This window comes from Pongo abelii, chromosome 10, assembly GCF_028885655.2.
Source record: "Pongo abelii isolate AG06213 chromosome 10, NHGRI_mPonAbe1-v2.0_pri, whole genome shotgun sequence".
Classification (NCBI taxonomy): Eukaryota; Metazoa; Chordata; class Mammalia; order Primates; family Hominidae; genus Pongo; species Pongo abelii.
The window spans coordinates 83,444,147-83,471,739 of NC_071995.2; the positions used below are offsets into that span (position 1 = coordinate 83,444,147).

Below are 27,593 nucleotides of genomic sequence, written 5' to 3' on the forward strand. Positions count from 1 at the left end.
CTGGGTATGATTTTCTTTATTTGCCCTGCTTGGAGTTGGTGAGATCATATAGCTTCTTGAATCTGTGGTAAATATCTTTCATCAGTTTTGGAAATCTCTTGTCCAAATTTATTTCAAATATTTGTTCTTTGATGTTTTGAAGTATATATACATTGTAAAATCTGTAAATCAAGCTAATTAGCATATGCATTAGTTAACACATTATTTTTATAGTGAGAATACTTTCATTCACTCTCTTAACATTTTTCAAGAGCACAATCTATTGTTAGCTATAGCCATCATGTTGCATAACAGATCTTTTGAAATTATTCCTCCTCTCTAAGTGAAATTTCATATCCTGTGACCACGATCTCCTGCAACCACCACCACCACCCCCACTGACCACCTTAAACCCTAGTAATCACCATTATACTCTCTACTTCTATGATATTAAGTTTTTTGAATTCCCTGTATGAGTGAAACCATGAGGTATTCTCTTTCTGTGCCTGGCTTATCTCACTTAACATAATGTCCTCTTCATTCATTCATGTTGTTGCAAATGACCACGTTCCCATATTTTTTATGGATGGATATTTTCCATTGTGTATTTTCTTTGTTCATGTATCCATTGATAGATACAGGTTCATTCCATATTTTGGTTATTGTAAATAATGCCACAGTGAAGACAATGATACAGATATCTCTTCAACATACTGATTTTATTGCCTTTTGATATACCTAGTAGTGGAATTCCTGGGTCATATGACAGTTCTATTTTTAATGTTTTTGAAGAGCCTTCATAGTGCTTTTTATAATGGCTTATACTAATTTACCTTTCCACTAACAGTGTGTGAGGGTTCCCTTCTGTCCACATCCTTACCAACACTTGTTATATTTTATCTTTTTGATATAGCTATTTCAACATGTGTGAGGTGATATCTCATTGTGGTTTTAATCTGCATTTCCCTGATGGCTAAAGATGTCAAGCATTTTTTCATATACCTATTAGCCACTTGTATGCTTCTTTTAAGAAATGTCTATTCAGGTCCTTTGCTCATTTCCAGTTGATTGATTTGTTCATTTGTTATTGAGTTGTTTGAGTTCCTTATATATTTTGGATATTAACCTCTTATCAGATATATGATTTGCAAATATGTTCTCCCATTATGTAGGTTATCTCTTCATTTTCTTCATTGTTTGCTTTGCTGCACTGGAGCTTTTTAATTTGATGTAACTCCATTTGTCTGTTTTTTGCTTTTGTTGTCTATCTGTGCTTTTAGGTTCATATTTTAAAAATCATTGCTCAGACAAATGTCATGGAGTGTTCAAAGTTTAATTTGGATGTTTCCTACTGACCTACTTTGTGTTCATTAATCATCCTCCCTACTTTATTTCATGATGTTTTTAGCCTATCTATTGAATTCTTATTTTGTTATTCTATTTTTTAGTTATAAAATTCCTAATTGATTCTTTTTTATAAATTCCATTTATATGTTGAAATTTTCTATCATGTCCACTATTTTCTTGAACATAATAAGTATGGTATTTTCAAACCTTTGTAATTTAATGCAATACCTGGATCACTTGCAGATATCTTTCTATCAGGTGTTTATGTTTTGTTTTTTAGTCAGCTTAAAGAAGCAAGAGATGTGTCCCTGTATTGAGCCAGAACTGAAATCTTTTTAAAATTTTTAAATTTTAGTTTCAGGGGTACATGTGCAGCTTTGTTATATAGGTAAATTACGTGTCATGGGGTTTGGAGTACAGATTATCACATCATCCAGGTAGTAAGTATGGTACCTGACAACTAGTTTATTGATCCTCACCTTCTCCTGTCCTCCGCCCTCAAGTAGGCCCCAGTGTCTGTTGTTCCCTTCTTCGTGTCCATGTGTACTCATTGTTTAGCTCCAACTTATAAGTGAGAACATGCAGTATTTGGTTTTCTGAACCTGCATTAGTTCACTTAGGATAATGGTCTCCAAATCCAGAATTGAAATATTTATAAATGAGTATTTCAGTACTAAACAGTCATTTTAAATCTTCTAGGCATTGTTCTTACCACAGTGAAGAAAAGAGATAAGATCCCTGACTTCATAGTATTTACATTTTATTTGAGTTAACAGACAATAAATACATATACAAATATATAGTATAAAATAAGATATTGAAAATTACTGTAAAAATTAAGAAAGTTTAAGGTATAGAGCATAGTGGTTAATTGGTTGATCAGGAAAGGCCTGTATAAGGTATAACACTTTAATAGAGATGTGAAAATAAAGTGAGGAAATAAGTTTCATATAAACAAAACAGTGTACTGTTTTGGGCTAAGTGTCAGGCAAGTATGTAAGGCTTGAAATAGGAAATCAGCGTAATAAAGGAACAGAAAGTTTACAATAGGTAGACTGATTAGTAAAGGAGAAAAAACAGAGAAGAGAAGAAATACAAAAGTAGCCAGGAATCAGTGCACATTAGGCCTAGGATATGATGTCAAGCACTTTGGATTTTATTTCAAATGTGATAGAATATTATTATTGGGTTTCAAGTAAGGGAGTTAAATATTGTTCATATTTTAAGTGGATAATTTTGTTTGCATTGTGGAGATTACTTCCTTTGACCTATCTTTACCCCTTTTCCATTGCCATCACTTTATTTTAAAATCATCTTAAAACTTCAGATGGTGCAATCGAATTGTTTTGTTTGTTTTTGTTTTTTGCTTTCTTTTTTTCTTGCTCAAATTTTTCTGTATACAAAACTTATCTGACGAGGATTTCCCTTTTTTCATTGATTTAGTTGAAAAAAATAGTTGCCTTTAGGATTAAAACTTCTGGATTTTTAAGACATATCCTTATGTAATTATATAAAATCTTTTCAAACTTTTTTTTTTTTCCTGTCAACAATGCTTACAATATGGCAGACACCATGCTTAGTTCCAGGATAGGTAAATAGACAGAAAAAAACATAGCTCTAAGTTTAGGGAATATCAGAAATATATTGGATTGTTTTCAGTTAATTATAATTTTTATAAGAGGAGTAAATATAAAATTATCTTGATAAATTAGCCAGGATCCAAAAGCCTAGATCAACTATCCACGAAATGTTTCCTTATATTGATTTGTTGCCTCTCTGAAATGTGATTTCATTTAACAAGTGATTAACCAAGGAACACTTACAACCAAGAGTCATTTTATTTTAGTTTTGTTAAGTATAGTTTACCCTAATTTATTAAGTGCCAAGAACTATGAGGGATCTGAGATTTTATCCTACATGAACTCTAACAAGTTAGGATGCTGATAGAAGAAATGAAACTTCAAGAGACAAAAACACTTATTACCTTTGACAGCAGGCAGCAAGAGCTTCATGTACCAATTCTCCTTTTCCCCCAAGTTCCATAGGAGGAAATCTGAAGAACGTCTTCCTAGTAGTCTTGAGCCTAGGATATCCCATATCTTCTAAATGGCTGTTAGCAACCCTGCCCATCCTATGCTCCACAGAAAGTTGTTATCTTTCTTACACCAGACAGCAAACAAATTTCTGCCCTCTACTCCAAAGGGAAACACAGTCTCTGCCTTCCCATTCTGTTAGTTTTATGAACATCTTTGGAAAGATAGTCTGTAACAAAATCTGTCATAAGTCATGCAGAATTGTTAGAGATCCATGGAAAATTGTATCCCAAAAATATCCATCCCTTGTTTTTAGATGAGAAATTTTCTAATAAGTATACTATTCCAGTGGCCACCCTGAATAATCTGACAGGGGCTGGGACAAAAATCAACTAGATTTGCCTCATGGTTCATGCAATTAAGGTTACTATCAATAGTCCAGGTGTTTTCTCCTTAATTTTTAAATTGATCTTCCCAATAGGCTTGAGACTTTAATCCAACTATAGCTGGACTCCTTCTTTTCCCTCAGGAAGGAATTACAGGACAATTCTGCCATCCAGAATAACCCTGGTCAGCGAGTTGAAGCTGACCTGAATGCTTTCTAGGGATATAGTGCTGTTGACTTAACACTTAAAAGTATGTTATGACCACCACACCTTCTAAGTCACCCCATGGAATGACTGAGGATGGGGATGGGGAAAATATCCACATCTGTTTCACAAGGGAAGTACAACATCTGGGGCCATGCCCTGCTGTCTTGATGGATTTCTTAGTAAACTTAAGGTAAATTACTATGAAATTGTGTTCACAGCCCCTTGGAAGGGGATGGCAGGTCCATTAGTAAGTTAAATTTAAGGTGCTTGCAGCAGTTTGGGACAGTCCTGCAGAAGTTTTTTTGTTTTTGAAGGAGGCTATAGGGGCAGTTCAAAAGATAAAAATCTCCCTCTTTCATGCTTCCCAGGATTTAAGGTATTCCTTTCAAAGATTCTGGTTTTTTGTTCTCCACCTACTCCCTCAAAATTAGGGTGTTACATTTCAATAGTTGTAACTTCACCATTTTTCTAATCATTCTCTATTGACACTTAGACCTTTCATCTTGAAAGTTCAGGAAAAAGGAACAAGTGCCCTTTTATAAACCATAACTAAGATTAGTTTGAATACTCTTACTCTTCTTTTGGCCAGGCTGTACCTTGTTTAATCATTCTGGCCTATACTCGCTGTTAGAGAAAAGAGATACTCATCATACCCAGGAATAGTCAGGATAGAATCCTGAGTTGTCCAAATAGATCTATATTACCCCCTATGCATTTTTCCTAATCATTTCCTAGGAAGTGGCTGCAAGAATATGATATTTTTGGGGGGAGAGACATGCTTACTGATAAAATTGCTTTATCTAGGTGTGTGGATAGAAGGAGGTGATAGAGGTAGGCGCAGACTATCAGTTCATTGTTGATTAGCTTGTGTCATAACTGTCACAATCAAATGGTACAGAAAACTGAAAACTTAGGCAACTAATTTCAAAGGCCACATTTGTATGGCCAAAGCCAGCTGATGGATAACCTAAAAGATATTAACAGTGGCAAAGATTTGAAGGTGTAGTGTAGTCAATTTTCCAACAGGAAGGGACAAAAATCCATAAGATGAGAGACATCCTTCACTATAAGACAAATGAGCAAATTTTTTAGGAATCACAAGTCTGGTATAAAAAGTAGGTCTACCTTAGATATAAAGTTAGACCCAATCAGTAACTTGATTCCAGTCATTCTCATTAGGGAATGGGCCCTTACCATGGGCATCTGTATGAATAACACAGACAGGGTTATAAGCAGCTGTGATTTGCTTTCCCTATTTGAGGGCCCAAGTCATGGTGTCTTTAGCTTTTCATGTGGCAGACCCAACTGTTAAGCCATTGGCAACAGTCCAAGAATCAGCTTGGTTTCAGCTTAGCCAAACCATCACTGAACCAGGCTCAAGAATTTAAGCGAACTTGGGTGAATTGAGGTCCCTGTGAGACAGCAACTTTGGTTCAGGCAGTGAAGTGGCGATGAGTATTCCCTGAGATAGATAGCTGCTATTTTTTTTTTTTTTTCATGAAAAGCCGAATGCTACTGAGGCACATTTTTGAGTATACCATTTTCTTTTTACAAGTGAAACCTTTTGGGACCTTCTCACCTTGTTAGTCATTGAATTCAAGTTGTCCCACCCAAAATGGGAATTATCAAGCCAGTGAGTTACAAGAACTCTAAGTGCCAGTCATTTAGTTTCTAAAGGAATCAAATAGAACGACAATAGGTGCTTTTCCATAGGAGTGTACCTGATTGCTGTATCAGAAAGGCTGCAAATCCAAAACCAGAAGTGATGTCTCCAGATGAACGCTGCCTCCATTGCCAGTTACAAATCTATCCAAGTTCAACTTCATTTTCAATACATAAGTAATAAGTACATTTGATAATAATTCTCAAGTAGGTAGAAAGCTTTCCAGATCCTTGGTTGTAATTTAAAGAATATCTGAACAGAAGGCTTTCTTTTTTTTTTTTTGATGTATTTATTTATTTTACTTTTAGTTCTGGGATACAAGTGTAGAACATGTGTATTTATTACATAGGTATACGTGTCCCATGGTGTTTCACTGCACCTATTGACCTGTCCTCAAAGATCCCTCTCCTTGCCTCCCCACCCACCAACAGGCCCTGGTGTGTGTTGTTCCCCTCCCTGTGTCCATATGTTCTCATTGTTCAACTCCCATTGATGAGTGAGAACATGCAGTGTTTGGTTTTCTGTTCCTATGTTAGTTTGCTGAGGATGATGGCTTCCAGTTTCACCCACGTCCCTGCAAAGGACATGATCTCATTCCTTTTTATGGCTGTGTAGTATTCCGTGGTGTATGTGTACCATCTTTTCTTTATCTAGTCTATCATTAATGGACATTTGGGTTGGTTCCATGACTTTGCTATTATAAATAGTGCTGCAGTAAACATATGTGTGCATGTGTCTTTTAGTAGAATGATTTATATTCCTTTGGGTATATACCTAGTAATGAGATTGCTGGGTCAAATGGTATTTCTGATTCTAGATGCTTGACGAATCTCCATACTGTCTTCCAGAATGGTTGAACTAAATTACATTACCACCAATAGTGTAAAAGTGTTCCTATTTCTCCACAGCCTCACCAGCCTCTATTGTTTCTTTACATTTTAATAATTGTCATTCTGACTGGTGTGAGATAGTATCTCATTGTGGTTTTGATTTGCATTTCTCTAACGATCGGTAATGTTGAAATTTTTTTTATATGTTTGTTGGCCATGTAAATGTCTTCTTTTGAGAAGTGTCTGTTTATGTCCTTTGCCCGCTTTTTGATGGGGTTATTTGTTTTTTTCTTGTAAATTTGTTTGAGTTCCTAGTAACTTCTGGATATTAGACTTTTGTCAAATGGGAAATTTGCAAAAATTTTCTGCCATTCTGTAGGTTGCCTGTTCACTCTGATGATAGTTTCTTTTGCTGAGCAGAAGCTCTTTAGTTTAATTAGATCCCATTTGTGAATTTTGGCTTTTGTTGCAATTGCTTTTGGCATTTTCGTCATGAAGTCTTTGCCTATGCCTGTGTCCTGAATGGTATTACCTAGGTTTTCTTCTAGGGTTTTTATGATTCAAGGTTTCACATTTACGTCTTTAATCCAGCTTGAGTTAGTTTTTGTATACGGCGTAAGGAAGTTGTCCAGTTTCAGTTTTCTGCATATGGCTAGCCAGTTTTCTCAGCACCATTTATTGAACAGGAGATCTTTTTCCCATTGCTTATTTTTGTCAGGTTTGCTGAAAATCAGATGGTTGTAGATGTGTGGTGTTATTTCTGAGGTCTCTGTTCTGTTCCATTGGTCTATGTGAGTAGAAGGCTTTTTTAAGCAACAACTGAAATTTGTATAAATTTGCAGTGGTAAGCACGATATATTAACATACATTTTAAAAAACAGTGGTATATTTATAACTCTTAGCCAATTCCTCCTGACATTTTGAGATTTTATTTCCCTCAGCATACCAGGTAATTAATGCCAAATCTATTTGATATTAATAAGCTTGAATACATATAAATTTGTTGTCTCGGTAACATATTTTTGGTTGTGATTATATAATTACCAAAAGCATCTTTAACATTTTATATAAAACCTCTTTATGCTTCTAGAAATTTCTAAGAGACAGTAGTTAAATAATTGTTCTGGGATTCTATAAAAGTTTCTATAAACTTTCTATTCAGCCAAAAAAAGCTATTTTCAAAGTTTTCTGTACTTTTAGATATTAATTAGAAAATGTCAATTTTCTCCAGATTTTATGTAGCCTTTCCAAGGAAGAGCACTCTATCAACATCTCTATGATGTGGCAAAGAAGTTTATTGTGCTTTGTGGGATCTTGTCCTGCTGAAGAGAGAAAACAGCTGGATTTCTAGAGAATATAAAAAGTAGATGGTTTGGCAGGTGTTTAAGAAAATAAAAATTTAAAAAAGGCTGTTTGTATGAAATCAGTGTAAGAGTCAGGCAACTTGCCTGACAGTGCTGGTCATTTTCCATAACCACTCCTCAGGTGGCATGTTGCCTTTGTAATATTGTCTCCTTCACATTTTCTCATCAATTTAGCAGTTTTCGGCAGAATAAAAATACTAATTCAATTATAGCTGATATACTGGCCCTTGATCTTCCCTGAGATATGACTTGTCATTGAAAAGAAAAAACAAAAAAACTCTAAGTTCTAAATCCTGTTTACAATTTTACATCAAATAAAAATTTCCATCCCCACCTTATTTTAACAGAAAAGTCATTAGATTTATTTGTCATTCATGAAGAGCTAAAGAGAGAATTCTGATTGTATAAATCAGTGGGAGTTTACTGAGTTACTAGCCTGATTTAACAAGCAATCAACATACATGGCTTAAATATATTAGAAATAAATGGCTGTATCTTTTTTTTTCTATAATTTTCCAAAAGTACCAAAGCATATGTGTTTCCTTTTATTTTACAGTCTCCCTGAACTGTAGCCATTGTTTCTAGACTGCCATTTTCAACCCTTTTCTTTCTGTGAGGATGAGAAAGAGGAATACTCATGGCTCTGGTGAGAGAGCTTTGTCTCTCTCTGCCTCTTCCTCTCTTTTTCCAAGAATGCATTTTTTTTAACAAATATTGAATTATTTACGAATACTGAAATTTGAATTTTTTAATTGACAAATAAAAATTGTATATGTTTATTGTGTAAAACATGACATTTTGAAATATGTATACATTGTTGAAAGTCTAAATTGAGTATATTAACATGTGCGTTACCTCACATAGTTAACATTTTTTTGTGGTGAGAATGCTTAAAATGTATTCTCTTAATGATTTTCAAGAATATACTATATTAACTATAGTCACCATGTTGTGCAAAAGAGCTCTTGAATTTATTCCTCTCATATAACTGAAAAATAGCAATTATTCAACCGAATATATATTAAACCATATATAACTGTGAGAGAGATATATATCTATGTATATGCTAATATTCGCTACCTGGAAGAAATTTAACAATTGATCTGTCTAGCAACTGAACAGAGGCACACTATTTACATAACATTCAAATGGTGCAAGTTTGGTCAGGTATCCTAAGACTAAATTTCATTAAGTGAAATTCTGTCATTGCACTACCTGCCTGTAGTCAATATGTCCTAGGCCTGCCTTTCCAATGGTCTTTCAAAAGGCAGTCAAGACACACTGTAATTGTGTAAATGAAAAATTGCATTTACATCCCCTCAGAATAAATTATTCTAGTTTTAAATCATAAAATGTTTGATTATTTTTGAACCTTTTTAAAAGAAATTAGTATTCTAAGCATCTTTTTTTCCCAAAAAAAATACAGAAACATAGAAATTAATTCTAAGCCATATTATATATTCAATCAAGTAAAAATCAGATAATTACATCCTAAATTATACAACACTAATACAATTAGCAGGTTCCATTGTGGAAAGATAGAATAAATTTGGAAATCCCATATATTGGAGAAAGATGTTTTAAGAGAGGGAGTTTAAAATGGGAATTCCCAAATGTGGGCTTAAATTTATATTTTTGTTATTTGAACAGTTGAATTAGAGAATATAAATCAGGGACCATGTTCCTTGTATTGTTTAATTCATTGTCACAAAATGTGGTTTTTTTACTCTATTCAGAAAATTTGTGAAATTAAAAAAAATCTAAGAAAAAGCTGGTTTATAGACTGTTTATAGAAAAACTGACACTAACATATTCAAATACTATAAATTTTCAGTAGTGATGTCGGTACTGTAGGAGCTAAAAAAATGACTTTACTCAGTTCCATCTAGATTTGGCTCAGAGTCATAGTTATAAACAGTTAAATACACTGAAGAGTCTGCACCTCATTTTTTAGAGCATTCAAATATCAAGTTTTCACTTTATCCAAAACTTAGGGATGAAAAGTCTTATCCCACTTTTAGCATGTTTTCATTAAACAGATGAATATCATCTCACAATAGTAAGTAGAAAATTTCCTGTAAATAAAAATTCTGATATACTTTGTCAACATTTGTAGTCTATAAGATGAATTAAAAGAAACATTGTAAAAGTTATGTAAGCTAAATTACATACATTTTAATATTATTTGTGCAGGCTGCCTTAGAAGAAGAATGGCTAGCATTAGATTCCACCCGCTTCCCTTCACAAACACTGCTTCTTTCAAACCAGCTGCATTGGCCAAAGGTAACATGTCATGGAAACTTCTGAGTCCTCGATCTTTGCTCATTTCTTAAGGTTATGCTATGTTGCAGTGATTAATAATACAATTTATTGACTTGAAAAACATAATTACTTTTAGAAGCCTCTGACTTCCTCCTCATCCCCAGATGTAATTTTTCATGTAGCTTTTCTTTCATTTGCTCCTTTTTTTCTTTATTTTGGATTTCTTTCAACACTTTATTTCACAGTAGCAAAAGAAAAAAAAATGATATGCTTCAGCTGCATATTTGGCAGTAGACTAAAATCACTAGTTGACAGCACTTTAAAAATACAAAAATATGCATTAAGAGGGCAACAGCTGAAGATTTTCAGTCAGAGGTCAATGGACTGCAATATCTGTTATTTATCTGATAATCTTTGAAGTTTTAGTTTTCTGAGATTTTTAAAGATCTTTGCAATTAATCATTTTCTATATGAGAGCTATCCCAAAAAGCATAATTTCCACCACTACAACAAAGGACACGTATAATATATTACATAAATTTCATTTTATTATAATTTTTAATTTTATAATGAGTTTCCCTTAGGAGGCTATTTGGTAATATGCATGTAAAATAATACAACATAAATGCTAGGATTTTTTATTTTACTTCACACTTATTTACTTTTTTTGTGAAAAGATTCCTGGAAACTTAAAATGGGATGATACTTCGTTTAATTTACCAAGTAATCCAGCTCAAGCATGGTTATGTAATGACAAAGAAAATTTGTCTTCTTCAGAACACACACAATTTAATAGCAGGTAAGCTAAACTACTGTTTTAGGGAATCAACCTGTGAATGACAACAGTATTACATATCATACAAAAGTAGTACAATTATAAAACTAGATGTGAATTTACTTTAGAAAACAGAATATTTAGTGTTAAAAACATCATGGTCATGAAGAGTTTTCAGTGTAAGGAAAATGAATGAAGTAGATACATTAAAGCAACTACAAAATTTATATGTCAGGGAAACAATGTAATTAATTATTGTAAACAAGTGGATCTTTAAATACTATATAGGTACAGATAATGATTAGACTAAAAATTCCAGTGCTGTGTTACTTTTCACAAAGGGATTGAAATATGCTTCAAGTAATTGAAATGTAAACATTTTAAATTAATGGCAGACTTTTATTGCCTTTCAAGATAATGTTTTTTGCTAACTTAGATTTTATTTCCAAGTTTGAGACAACATAAACAGTTTGTAGTTTTAAAAAGTGCTGATATACTTGTGTTGATTCAGTTAAAAGTGGTATTTTTCTATTGCCAGATCAGAAAATAAAACTTCTTCCTGGACACCTGAATCAAAGACCAGTAGAAAGAGTTTGCTAAAATCTGAAAAAGAAAAAAAAATTTCAGAAGAGTGGTATGTAGTCAATTTGACACTAATAAATTTAAAAATTGAGAGATTGCTAAAAGTCCAAGACAGATACTTTTCAAGATTTTAAGAATACCTATATTAGTTTTTAAGAAATTATCCATCTGATTAATTTAGTTTCTTAAATGGGAATTCACATTTATTTTAGTATGCTATAATTCAGGTATGCATGTCTATATGTATATGCATATCTACATATGATCCGGGTATTTGTTTTACCTTTATTATATTTAAACTTTTAATAGGGGCTTTAAGGATATTTCTACTGCTCAGCAAATGTTGAAGAGGGCACAGAAAATGAAATCGAAGAAACTAAAGAAAAAAATAGGTGAGTAGTTAGTGCTCTATGAATAATAACTGTATGCAAAATTGAAGATAATTTCTTTAAAATATATTTTATAAATTATGTTTAATAAGAACAGTAATCAATTCACAGATGACTATGTCTAAGATACTCTGAAAAAAATAAAATTATGCTATGCCATTGAATGATTTATACTCAAACACTATTTTTACTTTTTTCGGCTCTTTCTTATATACTTTGCTATTGATCTATCTATTGTTTACTGAGAATTATAAGTTGTTTTAAAACTGGTTCATTTTGGGAAATGTTGACTCTAAAGAGTATCTGCTTCACTCCTTAGTCTTTTGTGTGCTTTTAAATTGCTTGATTATTCAATAAATTATATAAATGTATCAGTTCAATGGATTTTAGCTATGAAGACTTCACAACTTAGAATCTTGGAAAAGCAAAGTTTATATATTTTGTGATTTTGTAGGACTTGGGAAATGTTCTAAAGCATCTTTTATTCTATCCCACTTACGAGGCTACTCTTTAAATCATTTGTTTTTCTTTGGATACCTCTAATCATTTTAGTGTAATTACTTAATATATGGAGTCAGAGAAGAAATATCAGGATATTATGATATCTTTAATTAAAACTATTCAAAATAATTGCATGTAACTTTATATATAACTGTAAATATTTACTTATATAAATATAAGAACATGCATTTCTTTTGTACATCAGTTTTGTTTTCTAAAGTTCTTATTGTTAGTAAACAGTTTCCAAAAAAGACTGGTTACTCATGAGTGGTGCAATAAAGATATACTTTTCCTATAGATCTAGCTTATGTAATCATATGAAAAAATATTTCATAAAACTATTTTTATCTTTTTCTATTAATTATATTTTAATTATAATTCAGTAAATTCTAAGAACCAGATATAAATATAAAATTTTAAAACAAGTAAATATTGCAAAAGTGCTTTTGATTTTCAAGGAATAACTGATATTTATTGGCACATCATTACTAGCCGTTGATAAGTTACTGGTGATTCATTTTTATATTCTGAAGTGTTCAACTTGCATACCTTATTGTTATATTAGTGATATCTTAATTTTTTTACTTTTTCATGATAACATTTTTATTGAGTAGTAAATTTTTTCAGGTTTAAAACATTAACATTTCAAGCATTTTTAAAGAAAATATAAACACCTTGCTTTTTAATTTGTTTGTACTTCCTGCACTCTCATTTTGTAAGTGCCTATTAAGTTCATCAGGCTTCTCTGAACTGAATGCTATGTGGTGGTTACCCAGTGAAATAGTAACTCCAAACTCTTAACGATAGTGAGATTCTCTTTCAGTTCTCTAGATATAGAATCTAGTAGTGTAAATCTGGTAGTGTAATAAACTCTATTATTGCTTTGATGTCTATTTCTACCCATCTTCAGCAGTATCAAAAACATTCTTTAAACAACTGTTTTGAGAATAGTAACAATTTCTGAAACTCCTGGGGCAAGTTCAAATATCAGAGGTGGTTTAAGAACTGATTCAGCCAATATTCAACGAATAATTATGACATAGTTGTATTCAAGGAATTTTGCTAGGCCCACTTTTAAAAGTATTTGTAATGTTTGCAATAAATAGCCTCCAGTAGTGAAAGCAGAGGAAAAGCTTAGCTTGTCAGACTTCCCATATGATTCTGTCTCTGGGAAATATATAGGTCTTTCTTGCCAACTCTTGTAATTGAGGGTTTTGTGGGGGGTGAGAACATTTTTTATAAAGCAGCATAGCAAGTGTTTTAGCAAAGGATTCAGTAAGGAATATATGATAGTACATAAAAATCATTGCTTTAATGGCCACGACTAGAGATAATTATCAGGCAAAAATTAAACCTCTTTTATCAGTCACAAGGGGGCATGACAGGGTAACAAATGAAAGAAGATAACCAGACGTCCAACTTAATGACCACATCTTTAACTTAACATTTTGGGTTAGGTTAAAATCCTAAATGGCAATTGTATAATATTTATGGGGACTATTACTCTAATAACATGATTATAATCCAAATTGCATTCTTATTACTGTGTAAGGTTTTGTATCTCTATGTATCACTTTTGTTTTGCTTTTTTTCATCAATATATTAGAATAATGAAACAAAACATTTTATGTTTAAAACATGAACGCTGAAATGTAAAATTTAGTGATAAGTTTTGTACTCTTCTTGCTTTTTTCATTCTATTCTTCATTCACAACAGATATACAGATTAGAAACATTAAAGAGAGGATTAATGGTGAAAAGCATGAAAAAGAAAATCTGAGAGATCTTTTCTAATCATCACATTTTGTCTATCTTCTGTTCAGTTGATGATGTACAACTTATTTCATTTTGTATCTATGAGCAAATTATTTAAGATTCTGTGCCTCAGGTTTTCTTCTTATAGAATAAAAAATGTTCAGTACTTTTTCCAGTTTTATAATTCAATCAATCTGTGATATACCATTAACTTACTTGCATCTGTCTCAGATAATGACCATAATTTAAATTTTTTACTCACTAATGAGTTAAAGCAATGTTTTAAATATCTAAATTTGGTTAAACACTGAAAGATTTACTAGCAATTTTTAAATATACTTGGAGATACATATCTTACATGGACAACTTGCCAACTTGAAATTTTTAAGCCACTAGAGGGCAACATCGTCTATAAAACTGCTGTGAGACTAACTAGATCTGTGGAAGTGGGGAGCATGGCAGGAGGGGTGTCAGAGAATACGAACAATTAATTAATGTAATAAATTATGTCCTACAATCTAACAAAGTAGTAATCCTCAAGGAAATGGAGCACAATTGCAAGAAGTATGGCAGCTTTAATTCAAATTTCTGCCACAGAAAACTTAGACTGCTCAGTAGCAAGCACTTCATATTTTCTGTTTGTATTTTGTACATGTTTTTATCAGTCAAGGGATATGAGTCAATAATATTTTATTTATTTAAGATGAAAATGAAAATACAGCAAAAAGCAGAGGGTCAATTAATTTAAGAAAGTAGAATGTAATGGAATCAGTTGCAGAGAGAGGGAAGAATATGAGGAAGCTCATTTATGAAGAGGCAAGAAACTGAGGAAAGATGTGGTATGGGCAGCTACTAGGGGAGACTTAGTATTGATGACTTCTATTGGTATAAGTGAGACCATCTGATTAAAAGAGGAGGAGGGTGGAGAAGGAAGAGGAGGAATTGATTGGAAGCTACAGGGTAAAATCTAAAATTGTGAGGAGTTATCATTACTTATACAGTTTACGTTTGGGTTATGGTGGTTGTTTTTCCTAGTGAGTAATTGATTTTAACCTCTTGATTGGCATAAGCTTGAACAAATAATGACTGGTCTTGTATTTCTGGGTTTTATTTGTTTGTTTGTTTGTTTTTATTGTTGCTTCATACACAGAAGCAATTTCAGAATTTGGTGATCTGTGTTGAAATTTAGCAGATATCCAAGGAAGTTTAGAATTCAGTAATACAGTGAAGAGCCTGTGTAAGGTGAGAGTTACTGGTTTATTGAAAACATGCAGGGTCAATAATCTCACAACACTGAGTGTAATTGGTAGCAAGACTGAGATGAGGTGGATGCAGAAAGGGAGTGGGTGTTTGGTTTTGATGTGGAGCACTCCTCAGAGTGCTCAGAGAGAATGGGGTCTGAGTATAGAGATTTTGGTAGAGAGTAGCTGGTAAGAGGTTTAAGGAACATAGGATGAAGACCTAACATGGATTTTCTGCCAGGAACTAAGCCAGCATTAAAAAAGGCTAATTATTTATGTCAAGTAAACAATTCATGGGCTATAGCAAAGCCATCAGATTGCAGAATGATAATAAATGTAACTAAAGAATGTTAAGGGGGAGGGACCAACAGGGAATAGTACAGACAAAACTCTACCAAAATGAAGTTTATTCAAGATTTATTTTGTTTACCACATCAATTTCCAGAAAGATTTTACAAGAATTTTGATCAGATGTTACTGTGTTATGCTCTCAACAACAAAAAATTAATAATAAAATTCATCTGAATATTAAAATCCTTGAGGGCTGAAACACTCTTGACATGTCAGACATACTACCACCAGGCCTAGCACCTGATAGATATCCAGTGAATGTCAATTGACTAAAAAAATAGATAAAAGTCACTAATATACATTTTACAGTATGTTTGTGCATTTTAGTCATGGAAATATATGCTTATATTTGGGAAAATTTAAATTAGTAAATAGTACTCCTTTTAAGATTATGAAATATTGCTAGTTATTCAAGCTTATTTTACAGCACTGCTATAATTGGCACCTGCCAAAAATGGGTAATAATAACCAGATTTGTATGTAAGAAGAAAAATACTAAAATAAAACAATGAGATAAATTAGAATTATAGAAGTTGAAAAGGGATTGTACAAGGAATTTAATAATATGGATACTATAATGCTTAACTAAAATTATATATTTTTTTCTTTTATTATTATTATTATTATTATTATTATTATACTTTAGGTTTTATGGTACATGTGCCCAATGTGCAGGTAAGTTACATATGTATACATGTGCCATGCTGGTGCGCTGCACCCACCAACTCGTCATCTAGCATTAGGTATATCTCCCAATGCTATCCCTCCCCCCTCCCCCCAACCCACAACAGTCCCCGAAGTGTGATGTTCCCCTTCCTGTGTCCATGTGTTCTCATTGTTCAATTCCCACCTATGAGTGAGAATATGCGGTGTTTGGTTTTTTGTTCTTGCGATAGTTTACTGAGAATGATGATTTCCAATTTCATCCATGTCCCTACAAAGGACATGAACTCATCATTTTTTATGGCTGCATAGTATTCCATGGTGTATATGTGCCACATTTTCTTAATCCAGTCTATCATTGTTGGACATTTGGGTCCAAAAAACACATGAAAAAATGCTCACCATCACTGGCCATCAGAGAAATGCAAATCAAAACCACAATGAGATACCATCTCACACCAGTTAGAATGGCGATCATTAAAAAGTCAGGAAACAACAGGTGCTGGAGAGGATGTGGAGAAATAGGAACACTTTTACACTGTTGGTGGGACTGTAAACTAGTTCAACCCTTGTGGAAATCAGTGTGGCGATTCCTCAGGGATCTAGAACTAGAAATTCCATTCTACCCAGCCATCCCATTACTGGGTATATACCCAAAGGACTATAAATCATGCTGCTATAAAGACACATGCACACGTATGTTTATTGCCGCATTATTCACAATAGCAAATTATATTATTTAAATGAAATAAGAAACTGTTAAGTATAGAGACGCATACATAATAGGGACATGGTTACTTACCTAGGGGTTTCTTGAAACATTTTTGAACATCTATTTAATACCTATTTCCCCAACACTGGGCAAGTCATTGCTGGGAGATACAAAGATTATGTTTAAAAGGCAACTTACACCTGCTGTTGATTACCACAGAGGAGTAGACTTAAGTGTACAAAACTGACTTTATAATGAATTAAAACATGTAACAGACTATACTGTTTACAATTACCTTATCCCTTGGCTTTTTTTTTAACTGGGTTGTGTTTTTATTTATTTATTCTTTTTGTATTGAGGTAAGAATACTGCATTATTACCAGTGGTATTTTCAGGGACTATCAAAATCAAGTGATTTTTTTTTCTGTCTAAAAGTACCATGTTTCTTACTTTTTATAATTATCCCTTTGCAATTTGAATTAATTCAAGATTAAATCAATTTATGCTGATGTAATCAGAACGACTGATAAGTAGCACTATTGCTCTTGGAGAATAAAATTATTTTGAGTAACTTGAGCTAGATAACCTTTCTAAATATTTTGTACATATTAAATTATTTGACCTTGATAATAGTATGAGGAAAGTATGATTGTTTTATTATTTGGCCAAGGAAATGCCAAAGAACTTATAAAATATCCATAGCTTCTGTTCAGCGCACTGTGTTAAATGAAATGGAGCCAATTATGGTTCTATGTATTTTTATATATCGCAGTAAATTTTATGAAGAATGTAAGTTTTTTTTCTAAGAATATAAACTGGAAATGTTTCATTGTTGATGTCATAATTACGTCTATTAGCTGTTATTTGTTGAGAACCTACACGAATGTGTGCATGGGACTTGTTTTTTTACACAAATGGTCTCATTAATTTGTACAGTACTACTAGTACTTCAAAGACAATATTACTTCTGTTGGACAGAGGAAGAGACAGAAGGTGAGAACAGTTTTTCCCGAGTCATACAACTAGTAAAATTTGGCACTAGGATCTAACCCAGATCTGCTGAATTGTGATGTTGTCAGAAAATACATAGATCAAATAAAAAGGCAAGAAGAGCAAGATAGTAGAGAGATGGTTATAACACACCAAACAGTTTGTAAGCCCATGGTAATGTCTTTCCTCATTGACTAATTCTTCTTTGACATGTCATTTTCTTTTGTAAATGACTTAGATGATATATAATACTTATTTTATGAAATATATATACACAGATTTTTATTATTCTTACTGATAGTTCATATTGAATTCATAAGAAACTTTTAATAACACCTGAGATTACATATATTAATACTTATGAAATGTACCTAAACATTGTCCAACATTTTCCCTAATCTTGAGAAGTACAATCATTGTGAAAAATGTAAATCATACTTAGTAAAGATGAATTATTACTAGAAGACTAAAGGAAATTGTCAGGTTGCTCATGCTGGAGAATAGCTATGCAAATACTATTTATTTTTACTACTTTAGCATTTAATTAAAATATGTAATTTTGTATTTACAACATTAAAAATCTTGTTTCTTAATTTGATATATTATGTATAGTCTACATTCACAATCTATTTTTTGTAATATTAGTAGATCTTCAATATTCTTGGCTTTGAATATATGGAGAAAATTTATACATCTTTGTTATCTGAAAATACATTAGGGCAAAGAGAAACCATTATTTTAGGTGTTAAATTAATGAAATAACCTTTTCCTACCTGTTTCTTATTCCATTAGTTGTCTTGCTTCCATCTTTTGTATTCCATCTCCCCACAGTTTAGATGGAAAAGTAGAGTATTTCTGTTCTTTAAGTATTGGCTATGTGTTTAATCAGATAACCAATAATACGTACATGGTTGGCTACGTTTCCATGTTATGAAGCTTAATATAATGTCATCATCAATTTCATAGAGCTTTATAAAGTGAATTTTTTTTTACTACCACCATATAAGAAATATGTGGACATTTAGAGAAGGAATTAACCAAAGATGAACTTTTCTCCTTTCTTATTCGTTTTGTTTAGATTCCACTGTGCGTCTAGCCTTATTCAAAAACAATGAAAAGAAAGTGTCTGTTCCAAAATCACCAAATATGGTACAGCCCAGAAGAGATGGTTACTTCGAAGGTATGGCTTAATAACAGATACATAGAGAGGAAAAAAGATAAAGAAAGATTAAAAGAATTGTATTTACAATAAATTTTTTATTCTTAATTATAAAGTATATATATAAAGAATTATGTATAACATATACTTGAATAACTCAAAATATGGCTCTTAAAGCTGAAGTGCTAATTTAGTGTGCTGAAATATTGATATAGTCATTGAAAATTTGTATCAATGTTTACATAAATTTTAATTTTTTTATTTATATATGAACGTTTTATAATGATGTATCATCAGTGACATTAATGTTATTTAAATTTTACAGTGACAGATATATTAACTTGTATCAGTGGAAGTGATCACATGTTGAAATGATATTCTGTTTACTGCCAATTTACACAAATTGTATTAAGCCCTATAAATTATACTCTGGAATTTAAAATATTTTACAATATTTGAAGTTTGCTCAACTCACTGTTGGAGTGAAGGATTTGCACATCTAGGTGGTGATAGTTCTGATTATATCTCTGATTTCAACATTCAGAAAAAACATGAACTTAAATTATTAAACAGAAATATTTAAATGTAGTAAAGTAGCAAGCATGATGCAAAACAGTACAGCAAACATGACTTAAAACGTTTGCCATCTGCTTTCCTTTTAATATTAATGTTTTTTAGTTTTTATACTAAAAATTTATACTACTTTTTTTAGTATAAAATTTTTATTTAGTTTTAAATTTTCATTTTAGTATAAATTTTTTATAATTTAACCTATACTTTGGATAGCAATTTTAATAGAAAAAGGGAATCATATTTTAATGAAAAGGACCTATGAACATTTTCAATATTTTGTCTTCTATAAGATTTAAATAAATCTTAAAATTTAGGCATCTTCATAGCACGATTGAAAGTGGAAACAGTTTGATTTACATTTCTGTTTTGTAATGTCTAAAACTAAAGAAAAGTTTGTTAACCACCAAATTTACACCATCCTAGAAATGCCTACTGAAGTATGTAGGGTTAGAAGTCATGGAGTCTAGAATTTTCCGTAAAGTAGATAGCAATAGTTTGGGCGCGATGGCTCACGCCTGTAATCCCAGCACTTTGGGAGGCCGAGGCAGACGGATCACGAGGTCAGGAGATTGAGACCATCCTGGCTAACACGGTGAAACCCTGTCTCTACTAAAAATACAAAAAATTAGCCAGGCGTGGTGGCTGGCTCCTTTAGTCCCAGCTACTCAGAGGTTGAGGCAGGAGAATGGGGTGAACCCGGGAGGCAGAGCTTGCAGTGAGCCAAGATCTCGCCACTGCACTCCAGCGTGAGCGACAGAGTGAGACTCTGTCTCAAAAAAAAAAAAAATTAATAATAAAAACATACACAGAAAGATAAATAAAGCAAGTGTGGGAAATTATTGAAATTGTTGGACCAACAGATGATAGTGTGTAAAGGTTTCCTTTACATTCTTTTTTTGTATTAAATATTTTCCATAGTAAAACTTTTAAAAATTTTGGTGCCCATTATCCATGTCAAAACACAATATTATTTCAACAAATATTTATGGATTAATATTTTGATAGAATTAAAATATATTCCCAATTTAAAATAAGGCTTGGGTTTTAATCATTGAGTATATTTCATTGTTATAGTCTTAACTCTACCATTTCAGTCTTTTTTTAAAAAATGTAGAAATTCTGCTAAAATCAGTAACAACTCTACAGACATTGTTTATTAAATGGGAATGTTGTTGCATTAGAAAAGAACTGCCTAGGAAGAAAGATAAGCAGGGTGTTTTTATCCTTTAATTTAACACATATCTCAGACTCATAAAGAGAAATCTCTCCTAATATGTTATCTTGCATCCTATCTTGTTCTATTAAATGTGAAGCTAAATTACCATCTAGAATAGTATAATATGTATGTATGATATGTTTATTGAATTGTGTACTGGTATAAAATATGCTAGAAATAGTTCAAAGTAGTGATAAATTCAAAGTGGCCTATAGAATATAAAACATTTCCACATAAGCTTTATGATGTATGATGTTCTATGATTTCGTTTTCTTTCCCCCAAGTGAATTTTGTTTAGTTTGCTTTCTTTTGGAACCAAGTAAAGTACATTTGGCATTTCATTAATTTCACTGAATGAGTTTTATGTATTTACCAGATTTTCTAATGTACTGTAGGTTTTTGTTGTTGTTTGTTTAGGAATAGGCTTGGCAAAAACTGTTTTATATGGAAGATGTTTTTTAACAGTTAATATGTTTATTCTTGTCCCTTTTTATAAGGGGAAAACAGTGATGAAAAGTGAGGCAAAATCATTTGTTCATTGCTGGCCAAGTTGAACCCCATGTTGTCTTTAACTGCTGCTCTGGAATTATTCACTTCAGAGAATCACAGATATTTCCTGATGCCACAGAGTGCAGCTTCCAAAGAAATATCCCAACTAACTCCTACTGCCCAGTAGAGAGTGCCTCCTGAACCCAATTCTTTTGAGATACAACTTTCTTATTATAAAATGCACCCCTTTTAAAAGCACAATACAATGAACTCTACTATATTTACAGTTACATAACCATCACCAAATCTAGTTTTAGAACATTGGAAGATCTTTTATTCCTTAAGAAAAAAAAAACAGATAAAATTAGTGGTTGGGCATCTGATGCCCCCCAGAAAAGTGAGGAAGATCAACATTAAATTTTCCTGTAGGTTCATATTGAATAATTCCTTGTGGAACTGTATCTCAGCACAATGGTATGCCAACACTGTCTTATAATTTCCTTGGTTTTGTTGAAATTGGATCATACTGTAGAACTGCTTGACTATTGCTTTCTAAAATCCACATTTATTTTAGTAACATTGTATAAATTTTAAAAAAATTTACTTTCTATCTCCACTTTGCAATATTGACTATATGGGGTTTCCATGATTCTTCTTACAAATTTGATTTTTATTGTGGCTTTTTCTGAACATCCCTAGCAAAAACATTAGTAGCAAGAAAGGATGGTAGATATATCTCTGTTGGTCTATGATTAAAAGTATGCTTAAATTCAAGGAATAGTTGATATTAAATGTCAAATTATATTAAAAATATAAGGTAAAATATTATACCATTTTAACAGTCCATGTTTTACAGGATGTCCTTCTATTTTTTCTATATTCATAAAATGTTAACCATTTTTGTCTGGCTACCAGATTTAGATCTTTAACCTAATCAAGTCTGAGGAGCCTTTGACCACGCCTGTCCCCAGAGTCACCTCATATATGTGCCATGTGTCAGCTATTAGCCAGTTGTTCCTATGAGACAAGTCTGAGAGCCTGAACATTTTGCAGATTTAACATTGGCTTATTTTATTTATTTATTTATATTTATTTTGAATCAGATGCTTGTCTTTGTTTACCTTTGTTACCAACCTGTAATACCTACTTGGATTTCAGTATCCTATATTGTCTTAGAACTCAAAACAATTTCTTGGTTATTGCCTTGAAGATCTGCAGCCAAGTTTCTTTTTTTTTCTGTTTTAATTGTTTAGTTTGGAGCTCTGACATCATTTATATTTATCACTTGCATAAGAACAAGCATAGCATAATGGACATTAGTGTAGATTCTGGAGTTAGTCCAACACAGTTTGAATCTTGACTTTATCGTTTATTAGCTCTGTGGCCTTTGGGAAGTTGTTTAACGTCTCTGTTTCTCATTATTTTTCATCTATGAAATAAGAGGCGAACAGTACTTAGGCATCGGGAGTATTGTGAGGATTACATAGATTTTATTTGTGAGAAGCTTGGAACACACAATCTAAGTACATATTAAGTGCTCAAAATGTAATCATTAGCAATAGTCATTTTAAAAGTATGGCATTCCTTCTTCTTCTTGTTTACAATTAGTTCTCTTTATTCCATTTATTATTAAGTACTGCGCTGAGAGTTTTACTTACGTTCTCTGATTAAGTGCTTTCAGAAACTTTGAGAAAGGTATTATGACTGTCAACATTTTACAGATGATAAAACTGTAGTATTGAGAGATTGATAGGTGACTTGACAAAGGTTTCTACACAGAAAACAAGTGGCTGAAGGGAAATGGTAATAATTTCTCTGACAAATAAAGCTTGCAAAATCAAAACAAAATACAAATGTTAGAGAAAAAAGATTACCAGGTAACCCTGAAATTTATACCACTTAGAATTAAAATACTTAGGAAAAAAGTAAAGACTAATTATTAAAGTAAGGTAAAACTCTGAGAAAACCATAATCAATTTTGGTTTTTATTCCTTTCTCATAGTTGCATTAATATAATTTAGGATTTCATTTAGTGCCAACATGGTAATGAAGATTTGATTTGTGACCTATAGTTAGCTGCTACCTTGGATAATGTTATTATTGATATTATTATTAATATCAATATTAATAATATTAAATATCAAGTCTGTTAGATTCTTAGTAAAGAGGGACCATTTTAAAAATAATTCCAACTTTTATTTTAGATTCAGGGGTAACATGGGCAGTTTTTTAAATTGTGTATGATACTGAGGTTTGGGCTACAAATGATCCCATCACCCAGATAAAGAGCATAGTAACAAACAGGTACCGTTTTTCAGCCCCTGGTTTCCTCCCTCTCTCCCCGCTCTAGTAGTTCCTGGGGTCTATTGTTTCTGTCTTTGCGTCCATGTGTACCCAATGTTTAGCTCCCACTTATAAGTGAGAACATGCGGTATTTGGTTTTCTGTTCCTGCATTAATTGGCTTAAGATAATGACCTCCATGTTGCTGGAAAGGACATGATTTCATACTTTTTTTTTTTTTTTTTTTTTTTTTTGAGACAGAGTCTTGCTCTGTCACCCAGGCTCAAGTGCAGTGACGCTATTTTGGCTCACTGCAACCTCTGCCTCCTGGGTTCAAGCAATTCTCCTGCCTCATCCTCCCAAGTAGCTGGCATTACAGGCGCATGCCACCACGCCCGGCTAATTTCTTTTGTATTTTAGTAGAGACGGGGTTTCACCGTGTTGCCCAGGTTGGTCTCCTGAGCTCAGGCAATCCACCCACCTTGGCCTCCCAAAGTGCTAGGATTACAGGCATGAGCCACCACTGCTCCCAGCTGATTTGATACATTTTAATGGCTCCGTAGTATTCCATGATATATGTATTCCACATTTTCTTTATCCAAACCACTGTTGACGGGCACCTAGGTTGATTTCATGTCCCTGCTATTGTGACTAGTGCCGTGATGTACATACGAGTGCATGTCTTTTTGGTAGAATGATTTATTTTCCTTTGCGTTTATACCCAGTAATAGGATTGCTGTGTCAAATGGTAGTTCTGTTTTCAGTTCTTTGAGAAATCTCCCGCATTTTGAATCACATGTTTTAATTTTCAGATATATGAGAACCTCCCCACACAGCCTATATTTTTGCTTCATTATTCCTATTTTTATTTATACATAAATTAAGTCATTTTCCTGCCCTCATCTACTGAAACTTCTAAATTTGCTACTTCTAAAGTCAATGCCAAATTCAGACTTCTGGCTTTGGTCAGGGAAGGCAGTTAGCCAAGCCAGGAAAAAAATTTAGTCTGGCCCAACAACCTTCTCAGGAATGCGGGTTTACTTAGTCTTAGCTCCTCCATTCCCTGGGACAATTATACTCGATTTCAAGTCAGATTTTCTTAATTCCCAGTCTGCTGCTGTCATCACTAACATGCTTCCTATTTGTTCTTTTATAAAATAGAAGATTTGCAGATAACTCATGGTTTTATAAACACATATTCAAATAGTTTTGTATTAAATGTTTAAATATTGAATGTATTAAGAAACCTATAACTTCTATAATTTTTACTCCAGAGCATTTCTTTTGTGATACTTTTTACTTTAGAATTATAAGCATTTTCTCCTCCTGACCTCTCCTTTTTAATGACAGCTTAGAGAGCAGTTTATATTGTGTAGATTGCTTTAAAGGAGATCTTGCATCTCCCTAGCTGTTTATAGTACTTGCTAATAGTGCCAATGACTATGTATTAAGAGATGGCAGCATAAATGCCACAGGGCATATGCAGGCAACAAAATACCTGAAGGCAGCCCCGTAAGAAGAGATGCTCATAATTTTATTCCACTGAGCAAGATTCAATAATTAGTCAAAATTATCATGGATACAAATATTTATAAAATGTGATTTATCAGTATATCAGTCTCCAACAAACACTGTATTTTGAATTACTGTTTTCCTACTAAGTTTTGAGCTCCATGTATTTCTTTAATACCCCTAGCCCTTAGCACAGTGCCTAATGTATAATGGATGCTTAATAAATGTTTTTTGATGAATAACTGAAAAATACAAAGGACTCTGGCATTAAAGAGTTTCAAGTATAGATGGAGTTGAAATATGCTTATATAATATTTTTTAATATGCTGTTTTCTCTGCCAAATTAGACTCATTGCCCTATGCAATCCAGAAAAATCTCTTCACTTGGCTAATTTGTATTATCTCAGGCATTTAATTTTTTAGGAAGACTTTTCTGATTCCAGTTTAGAACACCACTCACTGTGTGTCCTGAATAAACTTTTATATGCCATATGTATTATTAGTCAGGGTTCTCTAGAGGGACAGAACTAATAGGATAGGTGTATATATAAAGGGAATTTATTAAAAAGTATTGACTCACACGATCACAAAGTGAAGCCCCACAATAGGCCATCTGCAAGCTGAGGAGCAAGGAAGCCAGCCTGAGTCTCAAAACCTCAAAAGTAGGGAAGCCAACAGTGCAGTCTTTAGTCTTTTGCTGAAGGCCCAAGTGCCTCTTGCAAACTACTGGTGTAAGTCCAAGAGTCCAAAAGCTGAAGAACTTGGAGTCCAATGTTCTAGTGCAGGAAGCATCCAGCATGGGAGAAAGATGAAGGCTGGAAGACTCAGCAAGTCTCTCTTCCATCTTCTCCTGCCTACTTAATTCAAGCCAAGTTGGCAGCTGATTAGATGGTGCCCACCCAGATTGAGGGTGGGCCTGCCTTTCCCTGTTTACTGACTCAAATGTTAATCTCCTTTGGCAACACCCTCACAGACACAACCGGGAACAATACTTTGCATTCTTCTATCCAATCAAGTTGACACCCAGTATTAACCATCACAAGTCCACCCCTTGTCAACTTGAACCCATTCACATCTCCTGACATCACACATAATCTTCAAATAAAGACAGTAATAAGGTCATAATAATGCCTAACCTAACGCAGCTAGTGTTCATACAATCGGAAGTGCACTAATCCTTAACCTAAATGCTATTACATGAAGTTAACAACACTTAAATCCTGTCACGAAGTCAATAAACTTTATGGCACATTATAAAGGAAAAAGAAAGGAAATAAAATGAAGATATTTTCTTAGTACAAGTATATACATGCACAAACAAGTTCTTAATAAAATAAGAAGAAAATACTCTTGACAATCACAGTCCTACCTTCTTCTAATACCCATCCCATTGCCTTCAGCAAGCACCTCAGCAGGTCATGGTTTTTTACCTGGAGGAGTGACCCAAACCTTCATTCCTGAAGGGGCTGGGCCATTTGTAGTCCTGCCTGGAATGGGTTCCTGTAGTTTCCTATTGACCTTAATCACAGGGCATGGTAATACTAAGGGACACCCTAAGGGATCTCCTGTCCCACTCATACTCCGCCTTACCTCCATCATGAAGTAGTAGACTTCATCTTGATACTCTGGGCCAATCACCCCAGCCAACACTGCAGCTCCCTTGTTAGCCTATTGACTTAGAGGTAGGAGGAGCCCAAAGTGGCCAGGTGGCAATCTTAACTTCCAGTTTAATGGAATCATTGTTGTATCTCCTGGTGGCAGCATTCCTCCTTTTGGAACTAAGACCTCTAGGCCAGCAGAATATAATGTCATAGGAACAGGAAGCAAAAATTTTGCTAGTGGGTCACTAGGGGTGATGGTGAGTGGTGCCACTTCCAATTCTGCCCCTTAATTCCTGGACCTGTGAATCCTGGCTATGGGAGAAACAGTACCATATATTGGACACTGATTCAGGGCATACACAGCCTTCTGGAGAACTTTGCCCCAGGCCTACAAAGTATTGTCACCTATTTTGTATTGTAATTGTGACTTCAAAAGGCCATTCCACCATTCTATCAATGCAGCTGTTTCAGCTTCAGATGATGGGGAATATGGTAAGACCAGTGAATTCCATGAGGATAAGCCCACTGCTGCAATTCTTTAGTTATAAAGTTTGTGCCTTGGTCAGAGGCAATACTGTGAGGAATACCATGGCAACAACACATCATCAATAGGGTAAAACTAACCTGTCTCACAACACCACTCACTATGTTTCAATAGTATCCTGAGGAAATTATTATATACCATATAATATAATAGCCTCCTTAGTGTTGCTTATCATTTATCATTTGTAC

General features: G+C 33.2%; 1 protein-coding gene across 10 annotated transcripts in view; it reads left to right on the forward strand.

Annotated features, from left to right (window-relative positions):
• The window catches only part of LRRIQ1 (leucine rich repeats and IQ motif containing 1), a 243,654-nt gene that overhangs the window by 126,406 nt on the left and 89,655 nt on the right, over positions 1 to 27,593 (forward strand). For all 10 annotated transcript variants that reach the window (XM_063712208.1, XM_054527442.1, XM_054527444.1 and 7 more), the window contains 5 exons: positions 10,003 to 10,092; positions 10,749 to 10,870; positions 11,385 to 11,480; positions 11,738 to 11,820; positions 19,109 to 19,210. In XM_063712208.1, the coding sequence (XP_063568278.1) occupies positions 10,003 to 10,092; positions 10,749 to 10,870; positions 11,385 to 11,480; positions 11,738 to 11,820; positions 19,109 to 19,210 (493 nt within the window). The remainder of the gene's footprint in view (positions 1 to 10,002; positions 10,093 to 10,748; positions 10,871 to 11,384; positions 11,481 to 11,737; positions 11,821 to 19,108; positions 19,211 to 27,593) is intronic.